The sequence below is a fragment of the Neolamprologus brichardi genome, chromosome 7, assembly GCF_056152115.1.
Source record: "Neolamprologus brichardi isolate AB-2024 chromosome 7, ASM5615211v1, whole genome shotgun sequence".
Taxonomy (NCBI): domain Eukaryota; kingdom Metazoa; phylum Chordata; class Actinopteri; order Cichliformes; family Cichlidae; genus Neolamprologus; species Neolamprologus brichardi.
Window position 1 is genome coordinate 17,733,655 of NC_142110.1, and position 22,498 is coordinate 17,756,152.

At 40.1% G+C, this 22,498-nt stretch overlaps 1 protein-coding gene across 2 annotated transcripts in view; it reads left to right on the top strand.

Annotated features, from left to right (window-relative positions):
* cntn1a (contactin 1a) overlaps positions 1-22,498 on the top strand; it is a 63,908-nt gene that overhangs the window by 25,419 nt on the left and 15,991 nt on the right. For both annotated transcript variants that reach the window (XM_006782533.2, XM_087843257.1), the window contains exons 2-7: positions 7,133-7,267; positions 11,215-11,253; positions 17,093-17,219; positions 17,988-18,166; positions 18,456-18,551; positions 19,090-19,296. In XM_006782533.2, coding sequence (XP_006782596.1) covers positions 7,213-7,267; positions 11,215-11,253; positions 17,093-17,219; positions 17,988-18,166; positions 18,456-18,551; positions 19,090-19,296 — 703 coding nt within the window. In that variant the 5' untranslated portion in view covers positions 7,133-7,212. The remainder of the gene's footprint in view (positions 1-7,132; positions 7,268-11,214; positions 11,254-17,092; positions 17,220-17,987; positions 18,167-18,455; positions 18,552-19,089; positions 19,297-22,498) is intronic.

The following is a 22,498-nucleotide window of genomic DNA, read 5'->3' on the forward strand; positions in this document are numbered from 1 at the left end:
ATTAAGTGGAGCACTCTTTTCTTGATGGAAAGCACGTCTCCTCTGACCTTTTGCCTTTCTTGACATAATTTATCATGCATGATGTGGCACACTTTCCATACTTAGAAAGACACATCTGAAAGCTTTCTCCCCGTGCATTACCCTACTGTACCGAGGGACGAATCACACTCTGCCGTGGCTGTTGCACTGAAAGGTCATTGCTCTTCTGGATCACAGTTAATTACATTAACATAAAAATAATCTGCAAAGTTTTTTTTGTTTTTGCAAAGGGTGATAGTGACGTCTAAGTGTCAGGCAGAAGATGTCAATCTTATTCATTCATTCATATTCTGTTATGTTATATGAAGGCGACTAACAAATACGCCGTACTTTTTTTTGTAATAGTTTTTACCGTGTCTTCTTTCCCTCTGCTGGATGTCATCTTTCAAAAATAGAAGAAGGTCAGAAAAATCAAGTCACTGTGAGGTTGTGGGTTCATGGTTTCACCGTTCAGGAGCAGCATTAGATGCTGGCTGCTAAGTACGAGTGGTCTGTCAGTGACAGCTGCTTCATCAAAAAGTTGTTATTGTTCTAATGACTCGAGTCACTTTTCCCTTCCATTTTCTGGTTCTTGGTTCTGCATGAATTTACAGACGCTCCTTAATTTGAGGTTAATGCAGTTCATACAGCGGGCCAGCTCCAGTGTTTGTGGGTTCAAGACTGTAGTCATTGATATTCAGGTCAGCTGAGGTTGCTGAGCCTGTGTGGCCAAAGGGGGGTTGGAGGAGGTAGTGGTGTTGGGGGACATTGTGTTGACTGCAGGGGTTACGATAAATAGTTTACATTAGCATGACAGATTCTGTTGGGCCAGAGAGTGCGAAAGCGAGAGGACAGACAAGAGAGCCGGTCATAACCGTATCATCTGAAGCTGGATTACATTATTCTGAGGCTGACGATGGACATGCTAAAATAACATTATTTAGAGTGCTCTCTCTCTGTCTGTCTCTCACACACATACACTAAATTTAATGGAAACATGATTTCAAACTTGCAAAAAGAACACCCCTGCGGGCTGTACTGTTGTTCATAATTAGATGATGTTGAATCTGAATGCATCATTTTCTTTATCAGTGAATAATCAGACAAACAGTTAATGCACATTGTTAGCTTAATTGCTAAAACGCAGGAACAAGATAAACATGGTGTCAGCTGCTGAAAAGAAGCTTTTAGACGTCCTTGCTCTTTACACTCCTACACTGCTGAAAGGAAGGAGTCTCTATTCTGGCTGTGGGAGAAAACAAGCTGTTACAATCTGAAAAATAAAGTTATTTTTTCCATCAAGTGCCGAACCATTTCCTGCTTAACAACAGGGGGTCCATGCTTCACAAAACACAGAGATAGCAGCTTTTTTTCTTCTTCTTCTGCAGGTGTAGTTGTGTTTGCGCCTTGGGGCTTACTGTTTTATCTGCTGTATAATAGGCTTGGATAGCCCTTGTCTGTGTGCTGTACTTAACTGAATCATTCTGTTAGGCACCTCAGAGACAGGAACATCTTTACCTGTAGCCAAGGTCCTATTTTCCACACAGATACAATATATGAAGTGCGTTTTTCTGTGTCGGGGTTGACGAGACAAATGGGCTGTCTATGGCTTAGTTGAAATCTAAATCAATGATTTTGTCATAAATAATTCATTGGCTAGACTAATGCATCATCGCTGGTCTGTGGTGAAATTGTACCGATTCAGCATAACAAATAAATGGACTACAGCTGGCGTGGGATTTTGCTCAAGATTTTATGATCTTACCAGGGATGAAAAGATGAAATGATGTTCTTGTCTTTCTTGCTTTCTCTTTCTTGTCTGAATTTTGATGTGAAAACATTTATTCATTTATTTAAGTGGGCCACTAGTAAAAGTAAATGTAATTTTGTATGTGTATGTATAAAACCTCTAATCCTAACCCCATGACTTCATTAAACTAAAATAGAAAAACACACATCTCCATGGGCTCTGGATGAATTGAGCTAAAGAGACTAAACAGCAGTGCCCCTTAAAGCAGACAAAGACGCAGCTGCCTCTCAGAGATGATGTCAGACCCCATGTCACACTATGTCATCATAATTCCTCTCCTTTAATGACTTTATTCTGTGATGACATTTTTTTCTATCTATCTATCTATCTATCTATCTATCTATCTGATAGATATTTTTATTATTTTATTTATTATTATTTTATTACCCTCACAGCAAGAAGGCCCTGGGTTTAAATCCACCATTTGGCCTTTTCTGTGTGGAGTTTGCAGGTTCTCCAAGCTGTCTGCGTGAATTCTCATTTTGTGTGGCAGCTGAAGAGAGTTACGTAAATCTTGTCATCTTACGTTTGCCAATGAAGCAACTAATCATGTTTTAAATTTCTTACACTGATTTACAGCACATCACGATCATTAGGTAGTGAAATAAAACTATAGTTGTCCTCATTCTATAAGAAACACCCCTAAAGACAGATGATTAAGAAACTTCTGCTGGTGTCTTGGCGCCCAAAACCACAGAATATATTTGGAAGTTCAGGGCATGGACTCCTACATACCTCCTACTACAAACCTGCTTTCTGGGTGCACACGGATGACCAAAAACTGAAGACAAGCAGCAGTGTCTCACATTGAAGGACATGCACTAATAAATTTAATTATCTTCTATTTAGCTGTTTTTTTTAATTATATCCTCAATCAATCACTTATTTGTCTGTTTGTCTTTACTAGATTTAGGACATGTTTTTTTCTTCTTGTGAAATAAGGCATGACTGGGATGCTGCAGGAGATGATGCTGTGTCTAAGCAGTGCTCATTTTCCCCTCTCAAACTGATTAAGACCAATCCAGAGTTAACCTCGTCTTAGCTTCCTCTTGTAGGATTACTGCAAATCTGATGTTAATGACTGATTGTGGTGGTGATTATGATTGTATGTGTAAGGAGTGGTGGGGGGTTGAGGCAGTATTCTGGGGTGGATGGTGGTGGATGGTATTTGAGCTTGTTTTTGAAGTCTACCACATGGTTACTTTGTGTTCTTTCCTGTCCATTTCTCCTCCTTACTTCGCTGTGGCTGCCTGAGTATTAAAAAAAGGAGAAAAAAAACTCAATTATGCAACTCACATCAGGCTAAACACAGAAAAGGAGGGGTTTCACTGACTTCCATTTCAGTAGCACCTGACAGAGCAAATGACAGTATTGGCCATTGGAGCGGAGCAAAAAATCAGAGAGAGAATGTGATTGAAATTCATAAAGCAAAGCAACACTGGTTGCAACAGTTAGCAGCTCTGGCAACGTCCAAAGTATGATTTATGGGGAAGACGTCCGGGGTCCTGTGATTTACAGTGATGACTGGAGTGCTCATCAAGTGCATTCAGGCTGCTGAAATAAGATAAAAGAGAAGGAGGCCCGAATATTGTTTTTCAGAGTCTGCTGCTTTGCCATGTTGAACCAGTCTTATGTGTTTTTACAGTTTTTCACTCAAGTAACAGTTCTTAATGAGGTAGATGGGATTTGTTCTTTCACTTTGTACTTGAATGCTATAAGAAGGCTTTTTGTGGTATCCCCTAATCTCTTAAGTGCATCTATTAGGAACGTTTATGATTAATGAGTTACAGCTATCTACAGTAGCAGTATAGCTGCAAAGTGGAGAGAGGAGAGGTTGAGTTCTAGTAAACGGCGGGTTTTTGGCCTTTCCCTGACATTAAGAGATGAATGTCTTCAATACATGAGCAGAGCACCCCAGGTTTTCGTTCCACAACAGCGGTGTTGTTCTAGATTAAAATGAGTGTTTGTGTTGTTTGATTGCCGGTCACAAAAGACCCCCTGCAGCACAGAAACTGGTGCTTTTGAAAAGTGTTGCTAGGATACAATCCAGCGTAAAGACGAAATCCCTTCTCTGCGGCTTTCGAGGAGCTGTGCAGCTCGGACATCATGTCCCAGCATACCGTGCACATGGTATGGTTTACAGTGCGTCTGCCTGTTTATGGTGCGGCTCATTTTTGTGTGCGTCTCCGCCATGCGTCGGCGTAAACGTTTAGTCATACAGTAAGTCCAGCTTTGTTTGTGTCATGCAAAGCTGCCATATTACATGCACTCTCTTCTGTCATAATCCGTTTTTCTGTAATAAGACTCCATTTGTCTGGCGAGTGCTGATATCTCAATCCCACTGTCACACCTCTGAGTCTCTGCCAGCTGACACCTCAGGCTGTTCACAAAGAATCAATAGTGTCTGCCTCGTGTTCAATTATACTCTAATCAACACTCACCAAACCAGAATGACCTCAGACAGGTCTGCTGGTATTGAGCTGATGCTCAGTGCTGTAACACCAGAAAATTAATATATGAGTGTAGACGAGGCCTCCAGGTTTGGGTTGATTGACAGACAAAACTGTGGAGTAAATTGGAGAATTTTCTCTGTATTATTACTCTGCCAGTTCTCAAAATGTCAAAACATGTAAAAAATGTTTTTTTCTTTCCCTGTGGGTTCATTTTGTGGGCAGTACAATTTAAATTTCTTCTAAACACATGAACCGTTTCCAGTGTGACCTGATTCTACACCCTTAAGTAAATAAAGATACTGAATTAACAATTTCACGCCAAATATTTTCCACCTTTATGTGATCTCTCCTCGGCTTCTTATCTCTGTCAAAGCTCTCTTTGTGTTCCCTCACACACACACAAACACACAGCTGTTGCTTTTCATATTGTGTTACTGGGAATGAGGCTGAGAGCTGGTGGCGTGGCGTTAAGATTTTAGGGGTAGTGAGTGAGAGACGAGACGCCTGCTCAGCTTAACCAGCGCTCAGGGTTCCTTCAGGAAATTGTCCAAATGCCAATCATCAGGTGTCAACCTTTCAAGGATCCGACGCCTTTGAGGCTGACGGGAATCAGAGACGTGGTGAAGATGAATTTTCACTGTCATGGTCCACGTAGTGGTGACAAATGGCTGGTTAAACTTGTTATGTGCTGTGACACAAGTTGATCGTGATTCTGTTTCCACGTTAGAGACACTGTAATGCTGTGATAAGAAAACTACGCTTTGAATAATAAAAATGAAAAATAATAATAAACACATACACACACAGACTCAGAGGATAGGGAGAGAGAGAGAGCATAGAGAGTGATAGAGAGAAAAGGATGAGTCAAACCAGGAGGATCAGGAAACCATGACAGATACTTCTAGGGTATGTTTTTATGATTGATTGTGTTTATTATCCCCCTGTTACCTTACCCTGTGTTCTAAGGAGTGAAGAAACAGGTTGGGAGTGATAGTGGAAAGGAAGAGAGGGAAAAAGTGTGGTGTAAAGGAAAAGTATAAGGGAAAAAAGAGGGGAAAAGAAAGGGATAGAAAGGAGGAAAGAGGCAGAGAAATGAAAACTCCAGAAATTCGTTATGAGCATGCACTAGGTGATGGGCAATGGTGAGGAGGAAACAAACCTCCATCAGTACCAGGCCATCTACCGCAACCGGTTGGGGGTTGAGGGGAAGAGAGGGAAAAGGGTGAAGAAGGGAGGGAGAGGGTAGTGGAGGTAGGTGAGAAAGGCAGAGAGGGTAATGGAGGGAGAGAGGAGAGGTGAAAAAAGGAGATGGGGAAAAAGGTGAAGGAAGAGAAGGCAGCTTTTGTTCACGATTATGTGATGAAGCAGCAGAGGTCTTCTTCTGGAAAAACCTGAAGCACTTTTTTCTTCTTTTTCAGAAACTGTTCCTGGAGCTGGTGTTTGGTTTTTTTTTGGCTTTTTTTTTTTTACTTAAACGATTGTTTCTGTGTTCGGCTCCTTGAATTTCTTGAACTTTTTGTCCAGTTCTTCAAATCTGGCTTTGTTTCAGTTCTTTGTATTTCTCCTCCTGAATTTTCTTTGCCTCATGCTTGTGTGTCTTCTTCTGTTATACTGTGCTGTGTTGTAACTCCTGATTTCTGTTCTACATTTCTTGAATCGTTCCTGTACTTTAAGCTAGAGTACTTGGAGCTGTTGTGTTTTTTCCCCACGATTTCTTGGATCCTACACTGCATCTCTGCATATTTTCCCAGTTTCTCCTTTTCTTCTTTCCTTTTATTTTCCTGGCCTCCATGGTTTTTTCCTTGACTTCATTATAAAAAAGTGTTTCTGTTCTCCAAGTCTTGGAGAATAAGTTGGATCTCCCTCTGTATTTCTTCCTGTTGCTCTTTTTCTTTAAGCATTTTGGGATTCCTTGCCAGCGTGTCATCAAACATTAGTTGCAGCGCTTGATGCTTTTTATCCACGTCTTGGAGCTTGCTCTGCATTTCTGTTGCTGCTTCACTTAAAGGATTCCTGCATTTCTGTGCAGTGCTTCGTCAAGTATTATTTCCAAGCCTTCATTAATCTGTGTCTTGAATCTTGAACTGCAGCTCTTTGTGCATTTCTTCAATGTTGTAGAGCTTGTAGTGGAGTTGTCTGTTTTTAATAATCTCCTGTTTCTTGTCTTTAAACACTTTTACATTTCTTTCCAGTGCCTGTTGACATGAAAAGGCTTTCCAACTGTACAACATTGATTGCCAAGAAGCTTTGTTATCACAAAGAAATTATTGACCAAACAGAAATGTTCTTATTTTTTGTGCCTAGTTATTTGTTTCCCCTTTCGTTCTGTGTCATTTATCCTCCCCTGTCACCTCCTATGTCATGTTTTAGTGTCTTTTATTCAGATCTTCAGGTGTTTTCTCATATGGATCTATTTTCTTAGTTTATTTTTGTTTATTCACTTATGGTTTTAAACTTTTGTCTCTTGCATTTTGAGCCTTTTAGCTCTTGTTGTGTTTGAGTTGTAGATACTCCGTGATTTGTGATAGTTTTCCCACTGATTTTTTATACTGTATGGTTACTTCTGTGTTCATTTGTCATCCTCTCAGTTAGTTCCTTATTTACTTTGGTAGCTGACTCTCTTCTTGGCCTTGTTCTTAGTTATACTTGTTTTCCTGTCTCATTATCTTGACCGTCTTTAGCAGATTATGTTTTGTTAGTCATTATTTTGCCATAGTAATTAATACTGAAAAACTCAGGGCCAGGGGTTGTTTTTATAATCTATCTGTGAACTTTGTACTGGCTACAAAATTGATGTTTCTAACTGTCAAATTTTCTGCATTTTTTCCTTTTCTTCTTTTATCTCTTTTAGGAAAAACAAGCAGTCCTGCTAATGTTCCATCAGCTGAGCTTCTGGCTCTAACCCCACCAGGTGGTCCTCAATTCAACATCATGTTGCACCTCACCCTGCTGCTCCATCTCCTGGTCCTTTCATGCAGCCGTTTGGGTATGTAGCACATTAAACTCAAAGGAAATAGTTAGACAAACAACCTCTGAGGTATCATATTATGGCTGTTTTGATGAAAACATATGGACAAGTCATTGTTTTTTTTATTGAATTAATTTGAATGACAGAAATCAGACTTGACACTGGTGATATGCTGCATTTAGCTGAGCAGTTGCTCCCTGACAAGTTTCTTTCCAAACAGTAATGCAACACTGAAAAGGACTTTGTCATTTAGCTTTTCATTTACTCGCATGCCCTTCACCTTTCAAGTACTGCTGCGTAAAAACCTGGTTGTCGGGGATTCATTTGGCAGTAGCAGTTTGTCAGTAAATAGTGTCTCATGCACACTTTGACAAGCGGTTCCAGCTACAAAGCGTAAAGGATAAAAATCATACAGGTGGCTGGCAGCACGCATAGTAGCACACTTGTCAAAACTGGATTGTCAGTGTGTCCATGAATGAAGAGCAAGAATGACAAAGTGTGAACGAGCTGCTAAATGCCAGCTCCAAAGGACATTATGAAAACTAACGATGCTGGCAGTCATGTGTGCTTCATTTTTTATAAAAATGTAATTTTAATCAATCCAGTTAAGGTGGATTTTATTGTAATGCAGCAGAGAAATCTTAACAGGTTTAAGTAGTTACAGCGTAGCAATAAATTCAAAGGATGGCAAAAAGATGACAAAAAAACAGATACGTAGGCTATATCTGATAGGCCAAAGCTGGCAGTCGTGTGCCTCTGAGGGCAGCATGTGGCTGTGCAATCTGCTGTGTTGGAAAGAAAGCAAAGTAGACAGAAAACAGCAGGCCTGAAAATGACCTGTCTAAAAAGGAAACAACCTTCTCTTTGTCTCTGTGTCCCTATACCGCAGGCAGTTCTCGCTTGTTTCAAATTTGATTTCACATGAGCTAAAGAATCAGAGCATGTGGACTCTCTGGGCTCTACACATCTTTCTCAAAATCATTTTACTATGATGATCGTAGCATATGTGCATGTGTCCTATCTCCTCCTTAACATGTGAGTCAATCTGAATGGAATGTTGCACCAACATTATCACACATGCAGCGCTTATTAACTAGGGGTGCAACGATACACAAAATTCATGGTTCAGTTCGGTTCGATACTTTGGTGTCACGGTTCGATATTTTTTCGATACAAAAAAATGTTCATGCCTTTTTAATTTGTCATTTATTAAAATTATAAATATATATTTTAACTCAAAAGTACAGTTTTTAAATTTAATGTTGCTGCAACAGCAAAATAATAAAAAAAATAAATCTATCTGAATGAGAAATCACTCATCTTTGGAAACGAGAGTTTATATCAGAGAAATGGCTCTTTCCAAAATAAAAGCTATACTATACGCTTCTCCTGGGGTATATTCTCAGCAGCATATTAAACATATCAGGTCTCCCATAAGGAGAATCATGTGCTAACGGCTGTCTAAATGACTCGGGTAAAGTTTGTAGCATGCGTGCTTGTTGTTTTTTGTCTGCTTCCACTTCTTTGCACTAGGATGATGTCGGCATAAATGTGCAGTCATATTCGTTGTGTTCCCACTAGTGCTGTCAGCATAAATCTCGTTAAAATGACATTAACGCCATAATGCGGCAAATCTCCGTTAACAAGCTACTGCGGATCGCCCCGTGCGTGGGGCTGGACGGCGTCAACACGTTAACAAGCTAACTGTGCTAACGCACTAGTTCCCACCAATGTAATTGAGCATTGCGTGGCACATCTGACATACTGTTTTACTTTTGTCCATGACGCGCTTACCATCAGGGTCATACTTCACATGAAAACCAAGATAGTTCCAAACGCCAGATCTGAATGAGTTGCAACGAGCTTAGCTTCTGTCTTGCTAGCTTGTGCTGCGCTCAGTGGATCTGCACTCGACAGTGCAGCCTTAGGCGGAGTAGTCAAACGCAGATCTCTTAACACAGTCTATTTGTTTTTTTTTTAAAAAAACTTCACATATAGATATAGGGCTGTTTGATATAACGATATATATCGGATGACGATATAAAAACGTCTATCGTTTAATTCTACGCTATCATTTGTTTCGTGGTGCCGCAAAATAAATGTTTACTGCAAAATTTTTTTCATTGTTTTGATGGTCACTGTAGTGGCTATATTAATTTCCTAAAGTTCACAATAAAGCGCAAGATCCTGTTGAGACTTTTCAAAATAAACTGAATCACGTGAAAGACTATGCAGAGTATCTACGGATGAGAAGTAAAAAAGAGCCGTCAGGTGCTAAAAAAATAAACCTTAGACTTAAACGTTAGAACAGGCTTTTCCCCGTAGCACGTCGTGTAATAAATACTCACAAAGAAAACGGCGGCCGTTACAACTTATGTCTAAAAATATATAGTTTCATGCATGGGTTAAAACACTCGACTCCAGGTGCACAACGCCCAGCTGGAAACAAGTCGAAGTTGAGCAAGTCGAACTGCACGAGATTCACGGAATTTACAGAAAATGTTAAATTTTTGTGAATTATATCGTTAAGAAAGAAAGAGTACTTTATTGATCCCCGTGGGGAAATTCCTCTCTGCATTTAACCCATTCACTCAGTGAAGCAGTGGGCAGCCATTGGGCGCCCGGGGAGCAGTGTGTAGGGACGGTACCTTGCTCGGGTACCTCAGGGTAGCTGTTCAGGGGAATCGAACCCCCGACCTTCCAATCATGGGGCCACCACTCTACCTACTGAGCTATCCCTGCCCATTAATTGTTATCATTATCATTATCGTTATCGGACGATAGATGTCTTATATCGGGATATGAGCTTTTGGTCATATCGCACAGCCCTATATAGATAACATACATAAAAATTATTTGGATTTTTATATTCATCATTCCCCTGAGGATGCAATGCTACAGTACGTTCTCTATTTCTGAGTTTTGTCAGAATCACAACTACGTATGGCAGATCTAGTGCATATAAGGTATATATATGTGCAAACATACATTAAACTATAATATAAAACATATTGCATATAAAGCAGAAACAGAATTTGCACAATTCTAATAAGTTTGATAAGACTGAGATTTAATAAGACTGCCTTTTCTTCAACACAAGCTGAGCTCTTTTAGGCAACTTTATTGTAACTTACTTTAAATACTCCTCAGGAGTAGTTGTCTTGTTGGTAATAGAATCTAGGATGTTTTTTATTAATATATAATAAAAGCATGGATGTGACACCGACTTCAGGTCCTCTGATACATAGTAGCAAAGGACTGGTCATCTTTTATCTTTAGCTAGGTTTAAGATGCAGACAGTAGAGCCCTATCTTTGGAAATGGGTCTGTACACTGGCTCACAGGAGAGCAGCAATGTAGCAGAGAATTACTGTAAACCCTGAAGCATTTCAGTGTTTTCAGTAAAATCTTGAAGTCATTTATAAAGCCAGTGACGAGAGTGTAAAACAGGGGTATTATCTTGTCTTTTGGTTTTTGTTTTGACGTCATTAGCTGTATTTTGTACCAGCTGCATGCATCGCACATGTATAACTAAAGTTCAAATCCAGGTATAGTATGGCTGCTTCATCTAAGCAGACAACAGCCAAACAGCAGTCTCTGGTCTTTATTGTGGGTAGAGAACATTGGCTTGACATTTTAGTTTAGCCCCAACAAAGATTAATGTGACATTACTGCCATGACAGTTGGGCAAAAGTCAAGTACACACTAGCCTACAGCAGAAGTATAGGCAGTGAGTGTGTGCGTGTCTGTAATTCTGTGGTTCAGTTGGCTCATAATAAGACTTACACTGACACAAAAAGTATAAATGAAGTCTAAGTACAGAACTGTGTTGAACACTTACGATAAATGTTTTAGTATCTGGTTGGTAGGACTGCTTTCTTCCATTCTGTTGTACTTTGTATTTCATATTTACAGAGCCGAGATTGTACGCTGACTTGACTTGACATTCTTTGTTAAATGTTCCAGGTGCGTCTGTCATTGGGGAGGTACCTGACTTTTATGGAGGTAAGTGTAATTATATGTCAAATATAATTACCAGCCTATATTGTGCTGGGATTCCCTTTAACAAAAACATTCATAAATTTCAGAGATCAAGTTTTGAGGTCACAGAAAAGGCCACAAGCTCATGTGTCATGTGTTATGTTTTCTGAATATCTTTTGACACTTGGCCATGGACATATTTCTTTTGCCAATGTGATTTTGAATCTTTTTGAGCATTCTAGTAAATGGAGACGGGTTATCAAAAGCAGGAATGTACCAAAATTCAAAGGCTCGTTTCCATCTGATTTATATTTTCTAAACCAGAGACTGTCTGCTCTGGCAGGTCGATGGAGTTGTGGCCTTCTTGACAGCCTCTGTTTTTAGTCAAGGCTATGTCACTAGACTTTTTGAGAAGGGTTTTGATTTCTTTTTGCATTAAAAGAAAATAGCTCTAACTCTTTACTGTCATTTGCCAAGTTTTCTATTTGCTGTTCCTTCCTACAAAAATAAAAACACTTTGGTTCTTTAATGTGTTTATTCCTGCAAGATGTCAGGATGATGTTGCCGACCTCTGCTTCACCAAATTTTACACAGCTGCAGATGCAGCTGACATAGTTCATGAGGACACACTATTTTAAAAAGTCTTCTGGTGAGCAGACACTTTTCACATAAAATACAACTGCTTTTAAGGGTTCAGCATAAAAACAATACAGTGTAACTATTATAAAGCATATCTTTATTTATAATGTAAATAAAACTTCTTTTTATTGTTCTCCTTAATTACAGTAAACAGTTCTCAAGCTTTTGTGTTACGTTGATCAACTCATTATTGCAGATACTCTTAAAAGCCAAGAGAAGAAGTAAGTGTGCTACAAATGGGCTTTCACTGTTTTTTGTCCAACCCCTGCCAACTGAAGTGGTCAAGCTACCAGAGAATTTTGCTTTCAGGATTCCCATTCAAGCAGTGACAGATGGCTCCCTTTCTCGTGGTCCACAGTGGGATAGGGTTAATGAAAAAACCCAGACATAATGTTTTTTCCACTGTTTCTATTTCTGCATTTCTTCTTCTTTCAGATGTACATTAATTCTAATAGAGATGGTTTGGATCCAAGATGTTATGCATATGAACCTAGGCTGGTATTTAGAGCTAGAAACTGTGATTGAGCTGTCAGGCTTCACCGTGGTGCTATTTGGGGGTGATAGATGAGACAAAGAAGGGAAATAATGTGCATTTCGTCTTCATATATGTAGACGCACACATACACACACACACTGTAAATGTAAAAAGAAAAAGTCATATTTACATTTACATAATTGATTGAAACAGCCTACATATTTATATAGCTAGTTTACGAATCATTATACTTTATACTTACTGATAGTTTTGATTATTTGGTCTCTAAGGTAGGAGAGGCTGTAATTTCTGTTTTTTGACCTACTATTTGCCCAGTGTGCTTGTCTCTAGGAGAAAAATAAAGGTGAAGCAGGCTGTCGGCAAGGGATAAATTGGTAGAAGGAAGGCTTGCTGATTTGTTGCTTAGAAACATGTGATTCTGTTCGCAGGCTGAATTGTTGATGGCTCCAGTGAGCATCTTGTTTTTCTGGTGGTCACTTTTTGTTCTTGTTCTTGATGCTTTGCCATTGATTGTCTTTCCCCTTTTCTTGAAGTATTGACCTTTTTTTTTTTCTTATGTGTCCTTGTGGAGTATCACCTCCTGAACAAGCTGACATTATTTCTTCATGTTTACAGAAATAACAGAACAGGATGTAGTTTGGGCTCTGCTGGCTGTTTTTTGATGCCCACATCAGTTGTTTTTAAGGTCACTCGGCGTTGAAAGAAATGTGAGAAACTGCTGCTTAGGCTTGGTGATTTTGAACTCTTTGTCAAACCTGGATAAGGATGAAGGTGTAGTCATCGGTGTCGATAGCAAGTTTCTTAAAGGTCAGAACATCGTGTAGACAGCCTTCCAGCTGGGACACGCTGCAGAAGCAGGTTTTTTTTCATATAACTGAACTGCTTATCATTCAGCTCGTAGCAGTGTTTATCCCCATCATCCTGCTGTTAAAGCTAAAGTAGAGCTCACCTAATGTCTGCCTCTTTAGTACCAAGTGCTCACCCCTTGTCGGGTTGAACGATGGCTGTAAAAGTATTAAAATCTTAATGCTGCCTTTTTAAATCACTTCTCAGCTGGACACACACATACAGAGCAAACTTTTACAGCTGCAGAGTAATACGGAGACTCCAGTCATCGAGCATTACACATCAATGCGCATAAAAGTGAAAATCTTTGGACTCAAGTTCAAAGATGTATATTATCTTCGATAGTTCTGCTCTATTAAACAATCTTTTCTTTCGAGCACAGTTGTAACAGCACAGCTGGTAACAAATCAAACATACCCTGCATGACTGACCCTGGCCGTACCCTGGGCCATACCTCTGTGAGTACTTTGGCCTGCAGTGAGGCAAGTTTTTTTTTTTTTTAACATACGATTTTAAAAAGTAGGTTTTTCACTCCAGGGAGAGTTTGGTTTGCCACCCTTGCTCATGATGCGGCTTGGGGGTTTGTGGGTAATTATTTTATTGCATTGCACTTTTAGTGCCAGAAGGATACAATATGTTATCTGTCCCACTTGGACACTCACTTGGTCATGCAAACAAGCCATACTACAGATGTTGCTGTAAAGCACGGTTGTGATCAAAGTTAAATTCATTAGAGAATTACCTTCTTTGGGGATTTGGACTAATTATGTGATTACTGGGATACGACAGGAAAACTGCTTCAGAACATTGTTTTTTGCAGAATGGCAATGTGAGAAATGGCTGCAAATAAAATAAAGGCACTTAAAAGTGAAAAAACAAACAGATTTTGAATATATGTTTTATAATATTTCTAGCCAGCAAGTAATTGTGATTCAACTGAGATTATACCTAAAACCATAATGAATAATTGATGTCTCATTAGAAACCATTGCTATGAAAGATAACAGCCTCCTGAAATAACAAGCTTTGGTTTTTCAAATTCAAATGAGAGTCTAAGCTTACCTGCTGTTCGGCTGAATCGGACTGTCTGTGTCTGATAATGAAGCAGGTCCAGTGGAAGATCACTTCCAGCAGGCTCAGGAGACAGAGCGCTTCTCCTTTTGAACAGATGTGGCCTTTTCTTGAGACTTATTGTCTATGTTTCTTTCTTTCTTTGTGTGTTTTTGTGTGTAAGTAGGAGGTGGGATCACTCAGTTGACCACTGGGTAAATAATTACTTGCCAGCTAAACGGGAAGGCTCAGTACACCCAAGGTGAAGTAGTGCCAAAACAAGAACAGAAAGGGTTTTATGCAGGGAAAGAAGAGAACCTGTGAAAGATACAGATTAGGAAAGAGAAGAATGAAATGGAGTGACTAGTGACAGTATCGTATTGTGTTTTGTTTTGAACTTCGCATATTAGACTCCTTTGAAATGAGGGCGCAAAGAGTTTAGGTGGGGAGCTGAGAAAAGACCTTTTTTTTGCACAACAGTGATTAGCAGCTTTAAAGCCTATTTCATGTTGCAAGTATTAAGATGAACATACAGCACTTTAAAGAAAATGAATTGATTATTAAAGTTATTATGATGCATTATAATTGGCAAGACACATTTTAATAGCAGTACATCCCGTATTTGATTCAGAGCCACAAATCCCACCTGTAACAATGGTGTCAGTGTGCTTCATCCTCTAGAAATCCTTAGATTTTGTGCAAATGGTGCATATTTGGGTTATATAAAAATGTCAAGACTGTCAAGACATGTCACTAAGAAAAAAAAACCAAAACAGAAGTTTGAATAAAGCAACCTTAACAACCAGAAAGCTCAGAGACCCAAGTAGTTGTGGAAGTAAATCAAAGAAAAGGGGAGCAAACTGTCACAGCAGGATTTAGACTGGAAAGGTGGTGGAGGGACAGAGGCAATCCAGGGAGAGCTTGAGACAGAGAAAATGAAACGAGGCAGGGAGAATGTAAGAGGCCCGTGTGTGTCTCCAGGCTGTGGGTCTTGTGCGGCCTGTTTAACAGCCCCCTTCCACCATCTGCCACGTCCCCCATTACAGGAAAAGCATAGGAACGGCACCAGTGCTCATGTCTGAGTTACACTTCAGCTGCTATTTCAGCACTGCAGTGCAGCCTCAGTGACTCCCTTCCAACCTCCACAGTCTCACATTTGCAGTATTTTTTCATGACACCGATGCAGCACAGCCTAAGCCTAGCAGTAGAAAAGGGTCACTAGATTCCCTTTACTCTACTGAATCTTATGTTTCTTTCACATTTTCTGTTTCTTTCATTTCTTTTTTCACCTCTCTTGTTCCCAGAACATAGATCCTCACTTAATTTGCCTTCCATCAGCCCCACAATGGCCCATTTATTATATGTGTAATTTCTCTCTCAGTGGTAATTCAGAGTCCTTGGGATTTACATCAATGTCAAGTACTTGCACATGGTTGGCTGCTTTAGTGTGAGTGGGAGATGATCCTGTCTCCTAATGTCTTAATTGTTGCCTTCTGGTTGGCTGCTGAGGGTATAGCTAACTTGCAAATGTGGTTATAATTCTGCCTTCCTGCTTTTTTTCTGTTCGTGACAGTCGAGGCAGAAGAATATGCATCTAATTTACTGGTTAAACTGCATGATGCGTTTTGGATATTCCTTGACGAAAATAGCCAGCAATCACATATTTGACTGCTGGAATGTGTACAGCTCTGGTTCTATTTTGTTGTCACGCTACACAAATATATCCGACTGCTTTTGTGATGTAAATTACGGATAGAAGGATCCTATAAATATAATGGTCCTTTGTTTGGGTTTCTAAAGGTCGCCGAGTCTGTCGATGTGACATTTTCAGAGTGAGCGAATCTGTAAGTACTGCCCTGGATCGAAGAGGCGCAGGATATCGCCGTCTGAAAGAGCCGGCCTCTCCCCATTGAGGTGTCAGCTGTGCTCTCTTAGAACTCAGAGACGCGAGGGAATAACACACATGTGCGCGCCCGCACATTTGTATTGCCGCAGTCACCTACGCTCTTGATCTGAGAGAATAATCAGCATTTGGGAACATTTCGCCTCATTGCTTATTCATAGCCTGGCATTGTGTTTATGTCTTATTCATGCCTTTGCTCGTGATGTCTGTCTGTTTTAATGAGTAATTGGGGCTAATTACGTGTGCCTGACGATGCTGTAAAAGGAAGCTTGAACCAAGAAACGCGTTTTCATCGAGGAGAGCGCTGAATCTGAAATTTCCTGTGCTGCGCTTCTCCGCAGCGCCGAGGATGACACATGCGGTATGAAGCAGGTTTGGATTATGCTAAGTAAAGTTGGCATTTCCACTTGGAGGATTTGTATTAGTGTGGAACAATAACATATCCACTGGCAACTGATAAATGCGTCACTCTGGTTTGGCACCTGACTGAGCACATCTCCGCCATAATTAGTGTGAGTTTGTGGTTTGGAATAAAGCAGAGGCTTATTACCCTGTGTCGATGCCTGAAAGAGAGTTTGTGCGGACTCAAGAATTAGATTAGTTACAGCTACAACTGGGATTTATCTACACCCGGTGTCTAAGCGCTAGAGGTGTGCATGTCTGTGAAAAACGCAAATCAGGCTGACATATTAAATGGCAGGTCCTCACAGAGGCAATCTCACAATCTAGTCAGCGTGTTGTTTTTGTTGTTGTTGTTTATTTGTATGTTTTCTTGTGTTATTTCTGAACCCAGTTCTCTTGTTTTTGATTAAACTGCCCCACAGCTGACAAATGGGAGACAAATGTGATGCTCTTGAAACTTGATTTCACTTCTCTGTAAGACTGCTCTTAGTTATTAACCCTTGGTCTTGTTTGTTTGTTGCCTGCAGATGAAGTCACAGGTTACGGACCAGTGTTTGAGGAGCAGCCGGTGGATACCATCTACCCCGAGGAGTCACCCGAGGCCAAAATTACCATGAACTGCCGGGCTAGAGCCAATCCACCTGCCACATACAAGTAACATATGCTCCGCATATACACTACACGCTGTGCATGTTATGTGCCTCTCACCTCTCACAATCCCTCAGACTGTTTTCGGACCTGCTGTCAAACTGCGTGCTCACAAAGATGTTACCTTAATGGTGATGGAACTCCAAGTGTGTTGTGTGTGGCACTATTTATTTTATTTGCAGCACATATTTATATTTTCTCTTTGTGGTTATAATCAGGTAAACTCCAAGAAGGAGACACAGAGGAAAATCCTAATAACAAATAAAATTCTGAAACAGATTTACCTTTTTTTTTTAATTTAATTATTTTGGACTTTCTTTTACAGCTCAAAATTTAAAGTGTTTTAGATCATCTGTTTCAATTTAGTCGCAAATACATGTAAATTAGATTCCTCTACATCCCTTAAATCGGTTTCACTGTCAAGGAGACCGGAATTAGATGTCAGAGGGGAAGGAATTAGCTTTGACCGCAGCTGGCATTGAGTGTTTAGAGGGTTCATTTATAGTGCACTCTGTTCTGCCTTTCAAAGCATTAAAATTTGTCATTTTTTAATAGAGAAGCCCTCAGTTTATGAAATCTGGTAAACTTACGGTAAAAGATCAGCTTTAGTGCAGTCACTTGTCAGACTTTGTAATGTATGTCAGTGCTTCAGATAAGTTATCTGCTCGTGTTACTCGATGTAAAATCTAGAACTAGAAACAACAAGAAAAAGAACGCGACTCTGACTCCTTTCAAACAGGGCGGCTGTGCTAACCCTGATCGTTTGTGTTGCAGGTGGAAGCTGGACGGCATGGAAATTGACTTGGATGCAGGGGGTAGTCACTACAGTTTAGTAGGAGGGAACTTGGTCATCAGCAAGCCTGATAAGACTGAACATGTGGGTCAATACTCCTGTTTGGCTACCAACACGTATGGCACGGTCGTAAGCAGAGAGGCCTCTGTCCAGTTTGGATGTAAGCTTTCCATTTACAGCCTGATGTGTAAAGCATCTCCTATTTTTAACAGCGCTGCCTTGCTGTACTTTCATGCATATTATGCAAACTGAAATGACAAGGACAACTGGGACAAATCAAATTAAGTATGGCAAATATAATTTGTGAAATGCTAATGTGCTCAGAGATCACAACTCATTTCCAAAAGAAGTGTCGATCTTTATACAAAACTTACACCGTAAGTGTCGTTTTATAGAGATCTTTAAAACATGTGATGACGGGATGTGATTATTTTCTCTCCCCTTCTCAGATCTCGATCTTTTCTCATCGGAGGAGAGGTCGTCAGTGTATGTCAAAGAGGGACAGGGGGCCGTGTTGCTCTGCGCTCCCCCACCACATTATCCAGGTACTACATGTGAAGCCTTAGCCTGCTGTTGCTGGATGTTCCTAAAAATAATGAGCCCTGATATTTTGCAGCATTAACATCTAGTTAATTACAGAAGACCATAAACAATACAGAATAGAACATAATCCCTTCACAAAAACCCAAAAGAAATCTGAACCCACAAAACTCTGGGACCAAGACAAGTCGTATGGAAAATGAACAAACTTGCTTGCATTGCTTTAAGTTTTACTCTGGTCCTTGACACAGCGACTCAGTCATGCTAAATAATTGTGACCATTCATGCACATATCCTCACTGCTGTTTTCATGAACTTGGTGAACTGAAATGAATTAATCAGATTTTTGTATACTGTTGTTAAGGACATGGTTCAGCTTCTTAGCTATTAAGTTAAAGAGATTGCTGTCTTCACAAGCTTACCAGATCATTCAGAGTGCCCTTGCTTCACATCCAGCCTCCTTCACTGTTTCAAAAGCAGTGGGTAAGCCCATACTCTTGACTGACAGGTGCCTTTTGCTGTTCCTCTTTCTGTTCAATTCAGCCGAGCTGTCATTCCGCTGGATCCTCAATGAATTCCCGACCTTCATCATACCGGACAAGCGACGTTTTGTCTCCCAGATAACAGGCAACCTCTATATCTCTAAGGTGGACTCTTCGGACAGAGGAAATTACTCCTGCATCGCCTCAAGCCCATCTATTTCCAAGAGTGTCTTCTCCAACTACATTCCCCTCGAGCCTCAGACTGAACGTTAGTACCCCGGTTTCTACTTCTTGTTGTCTATTTGTTGTTGCTTTTGACTCTGATTGTTGCTGAAGTAGTAGTAACAGACTTTTGGGTTCTGCAGCTTAACAGAAAGCACAAATAGAAAATGGAATACAAAATTATAAAAAAGGTTCCAAGAATTCAAGCGTAAAATACTGTGTTTAATACCAATTTATGCTTGCAATGCACAGCAATTATGTCAGTAAAACAGAGGGATTCAACGGGGATTAAATATGTGTCTACTATAATAGCCACACTTCCTCAGATGTGGTTTCCTGTATTAATTCTCACATTCTTTTGCCAGTGAGGTGTGATTATAGAGCAGGACCTCAAGTGTTAAGACAGTGGTTCCCAAACTTTTTTTGCTGGGCCCCCCTTGTTTTACAAGAAAAATGTTCGCGCCCCCCCTCGCTCGCGCGCGCACGCACGAACATCCTCCAACCACACACACCCATATTTTGCTCCATTGCGGTTTATTTCACACCTCAAACATTTAGTAAACAATTAAGCAAATACAAGTAATCTGCAATAAATTACAGGTAGTAAGAAAATAAACTACTAACTCTTTTACGCTACGTCCACACCTACACCAGTATTTTTGAAAACACAGCTGTTTCCTCCACACGTAAAGGGCGTTTCGAATCACCAATACGGAGATTTTTTAAAACTCCTTTTTTGCGTTTATGTGTGGAAGAGGAATACAGAGTTCATCATGCAACGTCAAAGGTATGTGCCTTTTTTCACGTCACGCTATGTGCACGTTATTGTTTACATGAGATGAATTGCAGAATAGCAGATAGAGACAAAATACTGTTAATCTGACTATCTGCAGGTTTTAGACGCTTACATATACACGCAATTACTGTCCCTCCATTTAGAAAGGCAGAGGCGTCACGGTGTAATTATTTTACATGTAGTTGTTTTTTTTTTTTCCTGTGTAATAATATTCAACATTGCTATCAATAGATTTTTCAAAAAAATCCCTCTGCAAAATGGGTTCAAAAACATAAACAGCTGTTGGATGCTGTTTGTCCGTGATTTGAACCGGGGGAACAAATCGTGACAGGATCAGCCTGATGTTATTTGTATCCCACTGTAACTTTACTGTATAAAGTAGAGATGGCACGATACCACTTTTTTATGTCCGATACCGATATGAATCCGATATAGTGTGTTTTTTAATCAATAAAACGTTTTTTTTAATATCTTGTTGCATTTTGTATAAGTTCATACTCAAGTTTAAATAAATAACAACACTAAAGCTATTCTGTTATACCTGTATGTAAAAAATACACTGCGTCCCAAATATGTCATAGTTCAGCAACACTGATCAATCTAATAAAGTTAAACCTGCTCCATCCTCCCTATTCTGGTATTTTAAAGAGTACTTAGAAGAAATTTTAAGCAACCTAACTAATAGGGCTGCAAACACCCCAGCAAAAAATTTAAAATAGGGAACCACCCTCTTCCTCATGATGCTTAATCAATGTAATCAAATTTAATTTGATGCAGGGGGGAAATGCACAAAAAGAAATTATTTTTCAAGAATAATTAAATAGATTCAACATCTTTCTTCAACAGAACTGCAGACTGCACAGATGGTACCTTCCCAAAGGAAAAAGTACTATAGCTTACTAGGGTATATTAGACTTAACAGTTATTATATACAGTAATGGACTTCTATATATTTTACATCAGATTAAAACTTTGGGTGTAAGAGTCAGACAATTATTTTTAAAAGCTAGACATTTTAAATGAGAATAAGAAAGAAAAGTATGTCTTTGTGCCCCCTTTTCCCTGTTCATGCCCTATCGGCCCCCCTGGCTAAACTTTGCTAGATCCGCCCCTGCACAGTTACGTCAGCTGTAGAAAAAGATCCTGGTGTAGAAAGTAATTTTAAATAAATTCTAACAACAGCTTATCAAGCTTAAACGTGCTGCTGTTGTTCAGCCGCTGGTTTCCTCTTTCTGGTGAGAAGTGGGCCAAAAACTAAGAAGAGAGACGGACTCGCGACAGAAAAGCCGGTCAGCTGATCATTGATCAGCTGATCATTAAGCAGTTTCATGAATGAAGTAGCAGCAGGAAAGAGAGAGAGAGGCAGTCGCTCCATATATCGGTTGTTAAGCTTAACGTGGGAACGCTTTACAGACATTCAGAGATGAACTTACACTCTTGCTTTACTTCTCTCTGGGAAAACTTCCTCGGAGATGAAATGCTGGTTTGGTAGCGAGGCTACAAATACACGCAGCAACTCTATCACGTGATGCACACTGCTGCGACGTGCTACGGTTATGAGCCGAGTTACGCTGTGTAGCAAGTTTTGTGAGGTGCTTTTTTGATATTTAATGGATCGGATTACATTTTTTATTTCTCGCCGATATCCGATCCAGTAATTTGGGTCAGTATCGGACCGATACGTAATATCGGATCGGTCCATCTCTAGTATAAAGAGCTAACATCTCTAAAATGTCAGGAGTAGTTAGTCATTACAACAAGTGTTTGTGAACTACAAATCAAGAATGTGGAATACTGTTTGTCCATGATTTGAACAGCCCAGCGCTGCTCCCAATGAAGGAAAAACCAATCCTGCAGGGAGACCTACCTCGGCACTTGTGCAGGTGAAGCCAAAGGGAAGATTTGCTTCCTGCTTTGCTTTTGTGTGGGCGCCCGTGCTAGCAGTGTCCAAGCGTTGTTTTGTTTTTTTTTCCCCCCTTTTCATGCCGCGCCCCCCCTGCAATGGCTCTGCGCCCCCCCTAGGGGGCGGGCCCCACACTTTGGGAACGTCTGTGTTAAGAGATGCTTGAAGACAGGAAGTGACTAAAATGCTGCGTCGGCTGCAATTCTTTCCTCCTGTCCCCACTGTAGCACTGTGTTTAATGACAGCGTTGCTTGCTCTAAATGCATTAAGGTCATGTCCCTGGTATTGACTTTTTAAATTAAATTTACAGAACTAAGTGAACTCAGTAGTAGACTGACACATGATGCTTGTTTTGAGACAGAGTCAGCTAGCTACAGAGGACAAGAGGAAACATAAACTGTGCCAAAACGAAGGACAGAAACTAAAGAGATGTATGTGCTCTTATTTATTTAGGCCGTATGTATCTGAACAGCTTGAAGTAATGGGTTCAAAAACCAAACTAAGCAATGTTAACATTTTTCCTTAAGGGGTTTCCAAGAATCCATTAGA